Genomic DNA, 14,705 nt, shown 5'->3' on the forward strand with positions numbered 1-14,705 from the left:
TGCCCTCCTGCCCGGCCAGCCGCGCTGCTTGTTTGTATTTTCGCATGTTCCGTGTGTGAGCGCTGGGGTTGTTGCTCAAGCTGCTCTTAAGGGAAGGAGTGACTTGTGTGTGGGCAGTATAACGCTGGTGCTGCGTGTTCAGGTAGAAGGTGTGTTGTTGCTGTGCCAGTCATCTGTACGGGTCTAACATCAGCACCTACTTGCTGACATTGTTATTATACAACTCATAAGTGTTTTTCCCTGTGTATTTCAGGTAATTTTAATTTTTTGCTGGGTTTATGTGCGCAAGTATCAGAGTCGGCGGGAAAGTGAAGTGGTTTCTACCATAACAGCAATTTTTGCGTTGGCCGTTGCTCTTATCACATCAGCGCTCCTGCCAGTGGACATATTTTTGGTTTCATACATGAAAAACCAAAATGGTACATTTAAGGTATGGACTTCTAAAAGTGTGAATTGCCTCTTCAAAATGAACACTTGTGTTGCAAAGGGATGCTCTTGGGTTGTTGAAGTGTTTGAAGCCAGTACTAATACCTGTTTTAGTGACTTGAGTTTTCTCAAAGCTGCGTACTAGTACTGTGCATAAAACACTCATGTCTCGTATTTGAACTGGATTTCAGTTTTCACTTCTATTCTTTCTCAGATATTCTGCTCATTTCCAAATGCTTTTTCCTTCTGTGGCACATAAGAGTGAATGTACTGTCCTGAAGATATAAACAAATGTATAAACTGTTCCTTTTTAGCACATTTTAATAGGGCATTGTAGAATAAAACTTGTAGTACTTTTAGTGAAAAATAGACTGTATTGCTAATTTGTAATTTAGGATTATTTTAATTGTCTTTTTTGTGAGCAAAAAATTTGGTATTGAAACATTTAAAGATTTAGTGTGCTAATCTACCTGTAATGTACAGCCTGAATTAATAAGCACACTTCTGAAAGAAGGAAAGCTGCAGAAACCCTTGGGGGAGGGAAGTACAGTAGTATCTCTCCTTGGCTGATAAAGCCTTAACTGAACTACTATATTTATAAACTGTAGGGGGTTGCTGTGCAAAATGAATTCCTAATGACTGAATACTTGCTCATTGATTAGAGTCATCTGCTCTAATCATTTCTGTAAGAGATCTTCCCAATTCTTCAAAAAAAAACAAGAGATCAAACTGGAGCATGTAGCTAACTTTATTGTCTTAATTTTCAAGAAGAGTTCTTGAAGGTATTGACCTGGTGTCTTTGTGAGGACACTCTGAGTAACAAGAGATCAAACTGGAGCATGTAGCTAACTTGAATAACACCATACTTTGGTTTGGAGCCTAACTGGATCAATAGTAAAAGTTATGATCATGAAACAAATGATAGTATGGGAGAAAGATAGATGCCTGCATACTAGACTGTATTCCCTTCCAGCCCTACTTCCAAAGGAAGACATAGGTCTTGCCAGATCAATGTAATGCTTCAAAACTAGCTTGCAGCTAATGCAGTGCTTTTTGGCTGGTGCTTATATAAATGCAAGTCGTGAGAAGACTTTAGAATTGACCTGTGATGTGTTTTTTGTTATCTTTATTATTCTGGCATAATACAGAATAAATTAAGCCATTATTCTGAAAAATTTGTGTTTTCAGACCTTGCTTGTTTGGAATTAAAGTAGATATAGAAGATGGAAGAGACCTTTCATTTGTCAGGGTTCTAGCAATTTAATGAAAATAATATTTAATAATTTAATGAGACTGGTCCTGACTATCTAGAGAAATAACCATGATGCAACTAGATCCAGCTGAAAAATGCACATCTAAGCAGAATTTCCTGTTGCAAAGGACACGTGTTTTGCTAATGTATGCTTTCCCTGATTTGAAACAAACCTGTGAGAGTAGCACATCAGAAGTGGTCATGCAGTCACAACAATTTTTTAATTAAGGAAGTACAACTACTAGAAGGAAAATTACTAATAGTACTGTTTTTCATGGGCTAGAATTCCTTGTTAGTGGACACATGCTGTGATATGGTGAGGTGGGTAGATTTTATTTAAAAACTGTACTGAGAGCAAACTTTCATGCTTGTGGTACAGACTTTTTCTGTAAAGTACCTTTTTGCCTATGCTTCTGAGGCTTATTTGTCCTGCTTAGTTCCTAATGTATACATATAACTCTCATGGCTTGTTGAAATAAAGTTGTTCTATACTGCCTTGCAGAAGCATTCTTCTGTATCTTTTAAGTTTCAGCTGAATTGAGTTTCTAGCTTTGCAGCAATAACATGAGATGTATTGACATTAATGCATTTGATCCAAACAGGTGTTGAAATTATGGTATAGAAGTTTTAATGTGGCCTTCAAAGTTGAGTGAATCTGAAATACGTCAGAACCTATAGGTAAACACAGCTTTACTGAATTGGTAATTTCAGTTTAGGAGTAATGTTGAGGTAGGAGGCTGACAACATCTTAAAATGAGGTGCATGGTGGCCTCTACAGGGCTGGGAGTGGGACTCAGTGATCCTGATGGGTCCCTTCCAGCTCAGCATTTTCTATGATTCTTAGGTCTTCATGAATTGTTCAGGCTTTTAAACTGTCCTTGGTAACATGTGCTTTTTTCCTGCTACTGCTTCACAAGTAGGATAGACTGAATTGTGTTTAGAATATTTCTTGGAGATTACCTGTCTTTCTCTGGACCACTCTTTCAAACCCAACACTTCCTATAACTGATGCTGGGGTCTCAGGGACTATGACTCTGGCAAGAAACCTTCATTGCTCTGGATGGGCAGAGTGAGTTAAGTCTTTAGTCTTCTCAGTGACTTTTTGAGGCAGATCCAGGTAGCAGATGTGGATAATACTCTCTGTAGATAAATTAGTAGTTCATCAAAAAACCTTCCAACTGGATGATTTCAGAGCTGATGCCAAAAGAGTAGTGGCAGTTACCCAGATTCTAAGTAAAAATTTTTTCTTCTATCTGTACTCTTTTCCTCTACCTCCCAGCTGTAATTCCTGGTATCAATGTTAAGAGTGATGAGAAACAAGGGTGCTCAACTTAAGAGAGGTACTATATATGAACTTTTAGTTCATTTTTAATGTCAACTTGTAGATATACCTGGGGGTTTACAAGATGAATAAGCTTGTAGCAAACTTAGGGAGAATTGTGTTATACTAATAGCAGAATTGAAATTGAAGGCTTTGATGGTTCAAAGTTCTCATTGTGAATTGTGTCTGTGTTTGGTGACAAGGGAATGTGTACAAGGATTGGGTGAACTGTAATACCCAAGCAGAGTATCTTTCTCTGAAGGCTGTGAAAATGCTGCTTTCTGGAGGAATTGACTTTAAAGGATTGTGTAGCCCTTTTCCATTGTGTTCTGAAGTGCTTTCCTTGACAGGGGCTGTATGCTGTGTGCCTTGGTCAGCCTTTGTTAACATGACATTTTGTCCATTTCAACAGGACTGTTAAGATGCTGTTTATACATCTTTCAATTACTACAAGTTATTCTTTATGGTAAACAAATGGCTTGTAGCATTTGGTACATAATGGTGTATTTCATTGTATTTTGTGACTTATCAAATATTATCTTAAAGTTTTTATACTGAGTGAATTGAGCAGGTTTGGTATTGGCAAGTTTTGCACAGTAGTTACACAGTAGAATTCACTGTAACACCTTTTCTGGAGGGTGGGATTACTTCGATTCATAGTATTGTTAAGTAGGAAAGGAGCCTTACAGTTTTTATACTAATAAAAACTTGAGTATTACCTTGTAAGTGAAGTCCTGATAGTGTTCACCAGCACCACTTTTAGCTCAAAGGTTTTGGCTGTTAGCATTCAGTGCTTTACTTTGTTTCAAAGGACTTCAAATACATCCAGTTGCATCTCATCTGTTTGATCCAAAAACTTGTTGGACTTAAAACAAGCACATAGGAACAGAAGACCTCACCATAGCTTAAAAACGTAATATTGCTGCTGGAACCCACGACTTCTAGGTCTGACCTACAAGTGTCATAAATATTTAAAGCATAGCTGATGCTGTCTTGCAGCAGGAAGGCTGCTGGAAACAAGGATGCTCACATCATTGTTCTGTCTTTTTTTCTACTGTTGTTTTAGTGGAAGGCTAAAACAACAGTAGATGAAGAGAAGGTGATGAAACCTTTTCTCTTTGAAGTGTATGGATTCTTGCTACTATATGAACTTAAAAGCCAGTGGCATTTCTTTCAGTCTGGTTAAAACTAAATGTGTCACAAGCCTTGGGTTTCTACATGAGCTGTTAAAAGCCAGTTGTCTTAATGATTCAAGGAGTAGCATCTGCTTAATGGGAGATACTTTTTGCAGACTGTTCTATTAAGGAGGGTGAGAGGGAACAACTCATTATGTAGATGCTCAGAATACAAAACCACTAGAAATACCTAGGGTTATTTTAGAAAGGTGTTAACTGAGAAGTCGTTTTTGACTGAGACCATGCCTCCTTCCTGAGTACTAATTACTACTTATGAAGTAATAATATTTGGCCAAAACATTGATGGTGGGCAGGTGGGGCTGAGATGTGCATGTATTTAGATGCTACTTTCCATCTGGCAGTCAAAATCCTGGCACTGTCCCATTTTGGAGGTCATGGGCTGGAAGATGTAGGATCTGGATATGAAATTTCTTTGTATCTAACCATGCTACGACTTGGTGTCCAGTCTTTCATACTGAATCTTCCTTTCATTGCCTAAGCTTTGGGAGAGGCTAATCAGAGGAATGAATGCTTCATCTGCATTTGATGAAACATCACAGATACTGAAACTGGTAATGTTGTGTAACTTTAACCTCTATTAAGGTACATGTGCTGAGAATGGGAGCTAGGTTCACTGGATACTCATGAAACTCCTGCTGGGTCCAGCAGTGACAGTAGAAATGTCAAATTTAATGGAGACAAAAGAAGCAATTTCCTGGCTGTTCCCTCACTAAAAAGGGTGGAAAGTCAGATTAACTTGCAGTGGTTTTATTTGGGGAAGTTACCTGTACAGTTTGAATAGTACTGTTCTGTTGAAATATGTTAATACGAGTCACTAATTGGACAGAGTTGCTGGGAGAAAGACTCTGCCCTTCTTCTTCTGGGGGAGCAAGTGTTCTTCATAACTAATTTTCTATGAACAGAATTATAAAATTAATCTTCTAAGGGAGCTTTGCTTTGGATTTAGCATTTAGATAAACTTAGGGTCTTAAGCTGCTTTTTTTATATCTTTACTTACATAGCAGCATTTTATTAGCATATATACTTCTTACAATTGTTTTTAATGTGACTTACGTTCAGAAATACTTAAGCATAGTAGTTGAATACAGGTCGTCATACTCATTGCACATATCCTTGCAATTTGTGGTTTCCCTTATCTCTCAGTACAATGCATTCTTACAGGTATTTTAAAGGTGATATATGCTTGCTAAACTGCATGGAGCAGAATGAAGTACAGCAGAACAGTGCAGAGTGCCTGAATTCTGCAGGTCCTAAGAGAATTTGTGGTCCCATTTTGACACCTTAAACTGTTTGTTGAAGACAGTATGAATTTTCGCCTTCCTGGTTTATTGTGCTTCTAAGCTATTTGCTGTATATACTGTAAGTTTGGGTTGTAATGGATGGAAAAGACTATCTAGAGGCTGTCCAAATGAGTTCTCAGCTGAGTCCTGGATGTGCTAGTTGAGTAAATTTCTATACCTAGCAGCTTGGTATGTCATCAGAGATGCTGTGACTTGTCAGAACTCTGATACTCAGTAGGGAGCAGTGCTTCTTGCTTTTGACAAGACAGTGCTGCTCTCACTAGCCTTTGAAACAGCTCAGATGAACTGGTTACTGCCTTTGAGTTGCTGATGGTGTGTGCATATGGATAATTTGCCAGTTAGAATAAAGTGTTTTGCTTTTTAGTTTGTTTAAATGTGGGGCTTTGGCAGCTGACTGAAAGCTGCCATAATAATTATGATATACCAGTAAATTGGCTTGCTTTACATATTCTTCTTGTGCAGAGTAATGCAAAGTTTGTATGCTGAGGCAGATGTAAGCAATGGTGAAATGCACATATTTGCAATTTGAGTTTGTTTAGTGTAGTATAGCAGCTCACTATTTTAACGTTGTGTAGTGTATGTTTCCTAGTATACTACTCTGGTCCTGTACGCAACTTAATTTAAAAACCAAAATGAAAGGCAATTACAATGTTTAAAGTTTTGTGTCTGTATTGTGTTAAAAGTGCTTTTCTGTAGCTGAAGGAGAAGCAGTTCTTGGGCAGTTAAGCCCTGTTGTATTTTCATTACTAGCTGCCTCTTCTGTACAGTGGCCGTGCCTCTTAAACATTGGGTCTCACTGTTGCTTTCCTTGCTTGTTCTTGGTTTTTGTGCGTTTTAAATGTCTCCATTGCTCATAGGAGAGACCTTTTACCAACAGCTGCTTGGAATCAAATAATGCAAACAGTCCAGTTCAGTTTTGGTGTTCCCTTAGGCTTGATTAAAGTAAGCATTTTCTTAATATTTAACATGAGGCAATTTAAATGTTCTGTATGTGTTCTTTACTTACTGCAATCAAATTCTTTTGTGGCATATTTTAATACAAATGCCTAGAAATTTCTTCGTGAAAATGCTGTTGGGTGTGAGCCTGACAGTCTCCTAAGACTGAGCTTATTGTGTACCTGACAGATACTTCAGGAGATGCCCCTTCTGCTAAAATACTTTTCATCCTTTCTTTTTGCTGATTAGATGTCAAAATGGATGTGTATTTTTCTACTCAAATTCCAGCTGGATGATAATCTAATTTATTTAATACAGTGAATTTTAAAAGCTTAATGTAAACTGATCTACTGGAAGTCTTAATATAGTAACAAAAAGGAGGGTGGTGCTGATTTTCTGAGATAGTAGAAAAAGTGTTCATGGTATGTCATCAAGTTCATATTCCAGAGGACTTTATGCAGTTCTGAGAGAGCTGATATAGTAGGTTGAAAAATGTAACAGCTTTAAACTGAGAGTGTAGATTTAGGTATAAAGAAGAAATTTATGGTGAGGTTGATGGTTCTCTGGAACAGGTTGCCCAGAGGAGTTGTGGATGCCTGTCACTGGAAGCATTCCAAGATCAGGTTGAATGGGGCTTTGTGCAACCTGACCTCGTGAAAGGTGTTCCTGCTCATGGCAGGAGGGATTGATTAGGTGATCTTTGAAGGTCCCTTTCAACCCAGACCTTTCTATGATTATCTTCAGAGACTCTTATAAAGATACTGTGGGAATTAGCAGAACATGTGTGGGAGCTGCCAAAGCTACTTAATGTTGTTTTGGGTCTAAAATCTTCCTTTTATGAAACTGTCCTATGCCTATTCCTGTCTGCCCAGTGATGTTCACTGTTGCTAGCACTGCAGCATGTAATTATTTAGAAATAGTGGTTTTATCTCTCTCCCTCTGTTTTTTTTTTTAATGGTTGATTCTCATGTAGTCTTCTTTTATTACGTTTGATAATAAATGCTTCTATCCTTTATTGCTAGGTCTGGGCTGATGCTAATGTTTCAAGGCAAATTGAAGACACTGTACTTTATGGATATTACAGTAAGTATTTTAACTTTTTGTTTTCAAGTAATAGGACCTTTAAGTGAAGGCATGAAATTTTTAGAGGTTATACTGGATTATCCCTTCTTGGTTAAACATGAGTCTTACACTTGATGCCCTTCAGAGAATATTTTTCATCTTCAAGAGCCCCCTAAAAATGTAAATATACTGAAGGCCAGTTCATGGAAAGGCTAATGGTTTCTGTTATATAATCTATGGTTAACATGTTTCCTGTGTGTGTATTTAGTAGTCCCTTAAGGGAAACACATGGTTTTGCTGTAACTTTTATGGCACTTAACATATGCAGGAGTGTGAAACTTGTCTACCATGTATAAAGTTCATGCAACCATGAGTGTAACACTTCTAAGTGTTCAGATTCAGCAACTACCCTGTTCCAAGTAACAGTTACTGTGAAGGAGCATAAAGGAGTTGATTCCAGAGTGGTAGTCCTAAATAGAACTGAAATTAAAAAAAGTGACTAAAATAACTGTTCACCAAACTTCTGCATAGTCTTAGATCAGTTTTTAATTGTCCTTATGGAACTTATAGGAAGTTTTACTACTAATGGGTATATGTAAGGGGTAGCTATAGAAGAGTGCTTAGCACAGTTTGAGTGAAATGCTTGTCTCAGTTAATGGTGCAAACTCAGAGGTGGTTGTCTGATTTTGGTCACATTTCCAAAGACTTGAATTTTTTTTCCCTTGGAATATTATGGCTCTTTTTAACATATTTTTAAAATCAGGAAATGCTTTTAAATAGTGGACTTATTTTGTTAAATTGCAGACTAATTATTGCCTGCCAGTGATAGTGACAAACTAGAATAGGCTTTACTCAGAATAAAAATGAATAAAGTCAAAAGTAGTAAGAAAATTTCTCTGTTTTCAAAAAGGAACTTTTAACACAGATTCTTCGCTATGTAATAGTGGAATTGATTTGTATTTCCTTTCTATTCTTTGTAGTTTGCCAAGGTCTTGTTTAATGGACCAAATATTTCATAGCTCGTAAGGTGGAAACGTCTTCAAGCTCTTCTGTGGACCATTTGCTATAGATTTGTGATTGATTGATGAATTTCTGTAAGGTGTTTTGGGCTAGCTGAATGTTTTGGTAAATCTTGAACTAATTTTTTGAAAAAGATTTAAACTTAAATTTGGAAAACTGCTTTTGTTTTTGGCCTGTCTGGACATGTCTACTAGAAATACTGTAGGACAAATATCTTATTTCGTAGCATATCCTCCAGATGGTGGTAGAGGTTTAAAGATGGTTTTAAAAGCATTTTTCTCTTGCCATCTTAATTTGAATAGGTACACTTTTTCATAACTAGTTTTGTAACTAGAGTTATGTTGACCAATAATAGTAATTTATTTTTCAGAAGTCTCCATCAATCCTATATAAAACCACAGTGCCTCTCCTACATCATCTAATCCCCTGCTGCTGTTGCCCAGCATAGTGACATAACAGCTGAGAAGAAGGAAGTTAACTCTTCCATTGTAATACTACTCCTTTTTTTTGGTATTTTCTTAGGAAAGTATTTGATCTTGGCTTTTTTTTTTTAATGAACAGGATGAGCAGAAGTGAAGCATCCTTTTGTACTTAAGAACATGAATAGCAGTATTTTCTTGTGTCTCCTGAAAATGAGGGGATAACTATATAGAGCTTACTTGACTCCTGTAGTTGTATTGACAACTTATGGTATTAATAATTGGTGCACTTAGGTCATTGTCCTTCAATCCAAGTCACTTGTAATTGTAGCAAGAATGTGGAGACTGTGATTTAACTGATGTTTTAGAGTTTAGAGAATCATTACTTTGCTACTTACATTGCTTTTTACTGATAAAGCTGTAACTAAATATAGAAAAGCTTTTTGGTTTTTTCCATAGTTGTTAGCCCCCACAAAATATGTTCTGTTTCTCAAAGCTGGTTTGTTGGCTAGACTGACACAGAAGTAGAATGAGTTTGTGTTGGTAGAATGGTAAATGAGGTACCTCTGAGGGAAGCTTGAAATAATTGTACCTTAAAGTGGGATTTCAGTAGCCTAAAAGCTTTTCTTAGGAAACCAGTCTAATAATTGCTTTGAAGCATAGTGGCTTAGTGTGTTACTGCTTCTAAACCCAACTGTAATAGAACATGCTTCACAGTTCTTTAGTGATTGAACACTGATCAATGATTGGCAAATACTCTAAAAAAGCAGTTTGTTTGTTTGTTTTGTTTGTTTGGAAGGAAAACTCTTTTCAGAAAGTTTTATAATTGGAAACTGTCCAACACACATTGCTTTGTGTCACAAAGAATGAGGTTGAAACAATTGATGGTAACCTGGTGGTTCTGTAGTTCTTCCTCTAGTGAGTAAATACTACCTGTTGGAGTCACCTTGATGTTCAGTGTCCTCTGATGAAATTTTGTGAATGGTGAAAGGATGTTATTGGTAGATTCTGATCTTCCTGTGAGATAGACCAAGATCTTGACCTGCATGTGTTAGGGGACTCCCAACTACAGTGTAGCAAGGACTGTCTGCTGAATTTTATGGTATCTCTTCATGTATGCTTTGAAGCCTATGCTAAACTTTAGATTTTCCATTTACTTTTTAAGTCAGCAATAATATGGTGATTCCTAGGTTAAAGTTTCTGAGTAAGAATTTATCCAAAAGGCTAAGTGGTATTACTTGGATGATTTTTACGTGAAGTTTTGTCTCCTTACTGCAAACGTTTGATAAGTCATTGACGCAAGAATTTGGTCTTTTATTTAATTGCAAGTAATTAATTGCAAGTCAAATGTGACTTCATGTTTTCATGGTCTGGTTCTAGGAGAAGCTATTCTAAGTACTATGAGAGATCCATAGCTGTACTTGAGAAATACTGTGGAGTTACATCTACAGAGACTCTCCTAATTAGCATAATTTTTCTGGAAGCAATGTGGTAGAACATAAATTGAAAGTCTGTCAGCATTGAAACTTACTTTGGTGAACTGCTTCAAACAAGTGCCTGACTTGAATTTCACTACTGTTTTGTATTCCTTAACTTGCGCTTGGGAATATATCTTCTTCCAGTCTTGAAGAAAACTTCCTTTAAAACATTTTTCATGGATTGTAAGAATAATATATTTGGGAAGAAAGACTGGTTGTAAGTTTCTTGAAGTAGCTTCTGACTCTTCAGCAGAAAAAAAAGAGGGAATATTTAACAAGTCATTGTTTTAAGCAACTTAGTGGTTTTGATGTTATGTAATGTACTAGTATATGATACCATCTGGAAAAGCAAGTTTTGTTTGATGAGAGACTTCTGATCATATAATATTCTTGAGCCTCCTATAGCCTCTTTAAAGGATCTGAGGGAATATTGATCTTGGACACTCAGCTTGAAACCTTTCCAGTTGTTTTAGAAGGAAAAAAAAAAAAAACCCCAACAAGTCAAAACATAATAAAGGGACCATTGCCATTATTACTTGAAAGCTACTATGAGGTGTAACTTTCTCATCCTTAAGGTGTCTTTATATTGATGTGGTGCAAATCAGCAGAATGAATAACTTGAGATAAGAGTTGAAGGAACAACTTCACAACAGACAAACCTTACAAAGGAGTTCTTGCTGAGGATTCCTTAGACTGTGGCAGGAAACACTGTTGTAGTGGCCCTAGAGTGAAGCTTTTGTCCAGTGGTAGTGCTTCAAGCCTCTGATACAACCCAGAAAAATATTTTGAAACAGAAGTTGAACCTCTGAATTAGAACAAAGAGAAGTCCCTGAAAGCTGAGACAATGTGTTAAGCCACAAGGTCACAGGGGAGTTAGGGGGAAGGGAGTATCTTTGTCACTCTGTTGACTGGCTGTTTGCTGCTGCAAGACCTTTGCTTTTGAAGGTTAGCTTTTCAGGGAATAAACAGCCCTTTTATTGGGTAGGACAGCAGGCAATTGGAGGCTTGTCCTCAGGTAACTAAGTTGTATGGCCTCATGAAAAGTGCTGCATTTCCTTTTTCATACGTTCTGAAAATCAAAATTCAAAAACTAGATGATCTGTTTCCTGTCTTTTTGATAGGAACTTGGTCAAATCTCTTAAAGTGACATGGAACCTAGAATATGCTGAGTTGGAAAGGACCTATCAGGATCCTTGAGTCCAGCTCCTGGCCTTGTGCAGGACACCCAAAGAATCACACCATGTACCTGAGAGAATTGTCCTGAGAACGCTTCTTGAACTCTGTCAGGCTTGGTGCTGTGACCACTGCCCTGGGGAGCCTGTTCCAGTGTCCAACCACCCTCTGGTAAAGAACCTTTTCCTGATATCCAACCTAAACCTCCCCTGACACAGCTTCAGGCCATTCCCTCGGGTCCTATCACTGGTCGCTAGAGAGAAGAGATCAGTGTCTGTCCCTCCTCTTCCCCTCATGAGGAAGTTGTAACTGCAGTGAGGTCTCTCCTCAGTCTCCTCCAGGCTTGTACAGACCCACTGACCTGAGCCACTCCTCATCTGCCTTCTTTAGTGTAATAGCAAACGTGATCTTTTGCTTCAACTATGTGAGTTATAAATCTAGTTTTCAATTCTAACTAAAAAAACCTTCACAGGCAGTTTAAAACCACCTGATCTATAAACAAAAAGGTCTGATTTGGAATGATTTTGCTTGGGAAAAGCAAATCCAAAGCTGCCTTATTTTCTGTGCTAGTCCAGTAAAATTACTATGGCAACCAAGTTTTTCAAAAGAGCAAGTTACAATTGCAAAAGCTCGGCAAGTGTAGATTGGAGTTTATACTGCTGCATGTTTATAATGCATGCAATACTCAAAGATCTGTTTAATCTGTGATTCTCTAGCAGTTTAGTGGCAACAGATAACGTATTTAAAGGTTGGATCTTGCAGTTTTTTCCCAACCTTAATGATTCTGTGTAAGTCGATTTACTCATACAGTTCATAGATAGTCTCTTTAATCAATGTGTTTCTTCCTTTGTTGCCTTGGAAGAAACATGGATCACAGTCCCATTATGTAATGAGCTAAGGGCATAACTCATCAGTAAGGTATGCTGAATTCAGCGTAGTATAACACGTAAGTGATGATTTTTCTGTTTGTGGTGACCTCTATGGGCTGATTATTCTGATCTTGGACTAATGATGCATGTAACTTGCCTAATTTACTGGCCTATTGTGGTGTGGATTTAGGACTAATGTAAAAAGATCATAGATTAGAGAGGCTTGATCTCTGAAAGCATTCACAATATTGAGGTACTATGACTACTTTCTAGTAGTCTAGCAGTAGTTCTACTGCTCTAGAATGTCTAGGAAGGCTTGTTTTTAGAGTTAGAAGTTTCAAGGTGCTTTACAGCCCTGAATGTTATGCTCTTGGCAAATGTGAGCATTCATGAACTAACTGAGAACTTGTTTCTCTTCTTGTATTGCCATACTAACTCAGCACTCTAAACAGTAGATACCTTTAACACTTTTAAATATTTTCCAAAAAATGAGTTCTATTTAGACATAATTACTGATTCACATTTAGATTCTAGGTGTTGATACTTTATATGGCTTCTATACCAACTTCAGGAGGAAATGCTAAGGTGGATTTCTTTGGAGCACGTAGGCACTGTAAGGACTATGCTAGCCAAGATAAGATGTCACAAACTTAAGTCAGGAATGAGTGTATTAATGGAAAGGTGTTAATTAGTCATGCAAAATGAGGCAAAGGTGAAATATAGCCAAAGATCACAGGACTTGTGGTCCTGAGTATTTTTACTTACTCCTTCAAAGGTGCAGTTTTGTGCTGGCACAAGCTGTCTTGGTTGTATAGCAATTCTGACATTTTGAGGGCTTATTAAACTCTTCTGGGATACTTTTCTTTTGGGGTGCAAATACTGTAATATACTGCTTCACAGTTTTTGGTTTCCTAATGGACTTCTGAAGTGTTCACAGTATAAGAGAATATGAAGTATTAAAAGATTTTCTGAAATAATCGTATTCTAAAGCATGTTTGACTTGCAATACAGAGAGCTGAAGGTGTGAACTTGAAATTCTCTACGTGAATTTGTCTTTTGTCTTCATACCACTGGCAAATCAGTCCAATTGATTTTGACCAGCTCTTTTAATGTCTTCAAAACTTGACAGTATTTGTAAAGACATGTGTTAAACCTTTCACTTTCTTATGATCACCTGTGCATCAAAGTGACATGACAGTGTGACTGTTTTGGCTTAGTGGCTACTTAAATATCTGTTGCAATCTCCAATTAGTCCTTCCTCTAAAAAGGGAGTGTGAAGTGATACTATATTGCTACAGCTTTTTGTTTTGTGAATTGAGGTCATCAGCAACAACCATGTCTTTCATCCATAATGTACTTACATTAATAGTAGAATCTGATATTGAATCCAGTGATCAAAATAGCTTTAAATTAGTTTCATTTTATATGTTTTTCTGAACAACCTGTTATTGGGTGGCTTAGCTTGCTTTTATTCACTATACTTTAAGCTAGTGTGCTAGTATTGTATATCATCTGCATACAGTTGATTACTTTTAGTCTTTTGTTATTGCTGAATTGAAGATGGATCTGAAATCCTTAGTCTGAAAGCGTTAACTTTATCAAGTCGTGTGGTGATGCGAGGTTTTTATTGTATTTTCATATGTTTTCTGTACCCCAGTGGTTCATCCCTACCTTCCCCACTCCTATTCCCAGTTGGTTTGCCCCAGACCCAAGCCGCTGCCCCGGTGCTCCGTACATGGTTGTTCTCCTCCCCTTGTTCTGGCTCTTTCTATCAATCACCCAAACCCCTCCTGTTGTTCCCGAAGGTTCGGTGTCCATCATCTGAGCCCTCCCTAATTACCCTTATATGGCTGGCCCCCGTCAGTCCCCCAAGATCCTGCCCCCTCGGCTACCTCTCCTCTTGGAAATCCCCTAAACTTCGACGCCCCATTGGGGCATGTGATCCCTCTCTCTCCACCCCCCAAGACCATTGGGCCAGATGTGAGTCCATCCCTCCAGCGTCCCTCCCTCCTAATCCGCTTATTGGTCCCTGGTTGGTGTACTCCCCTTGTTCACCCCCCCCTTTGTAAGGCATGGGTGCGCTGCAGGCGGGGCTTGTCCTCTGTGGATCCCTCCAATAAAGCTGGGGTACCTCCTGTGGCAGGCCTCCTCGCTACTTTTTATCTCTCCCTTCGTCGGGGGCTGCTGAGTGCTGCAGTGTCCGGAGCCGGCGCTCCGCAGGGTAGAGCTGAGGCTTCCGAGGAGCCGCTTTA

The 14,705-nt window shown here is 38.1% G+C and overlaps 1 protein-coding gene across 1 annotated transcript in view; it reads left to right on the top strand.

Annotated features, from left to right (window-relative positions):
- Nucleotides 1-14,705, top strand: part of LMBRD1 (LMBR1 domain containing 1) — a 73,276-nt gene that overhangs the window by 925 nt on the left and 57,646 nt on the right. The window contains exons 3-4 of the mRNA XM_017739209.1: nt 254-430; nt 7,455-7,515. Of these exons, the coding sequence (XP_017594698.1) occupies nt 254-430; nt 7,455-7,515 (238 nt within the window). The remainder of the gene's footprint in view (nt 1-253; nt 431-7,454; nt 7,516-14,705) is intronic.

The sequence above is a fragment of the Corvus brachyrhynchos genome, unplaced genomic scaffold (genome assembly GCF_000691975.1).
Source record: "Corvus brachyrhynchos isolate BGI_N302 unplaced genomic scaffold, ASM69197v1 scaffold136, whole genome shotgun sequence".
Classification (NCBI taxonomy): domain Eukaryota; kingdom Metazoa; phylum Chordata; class Aves; order Passeriformes; family Corvidae; genus Corvus; species Corvus brachyrhynchos.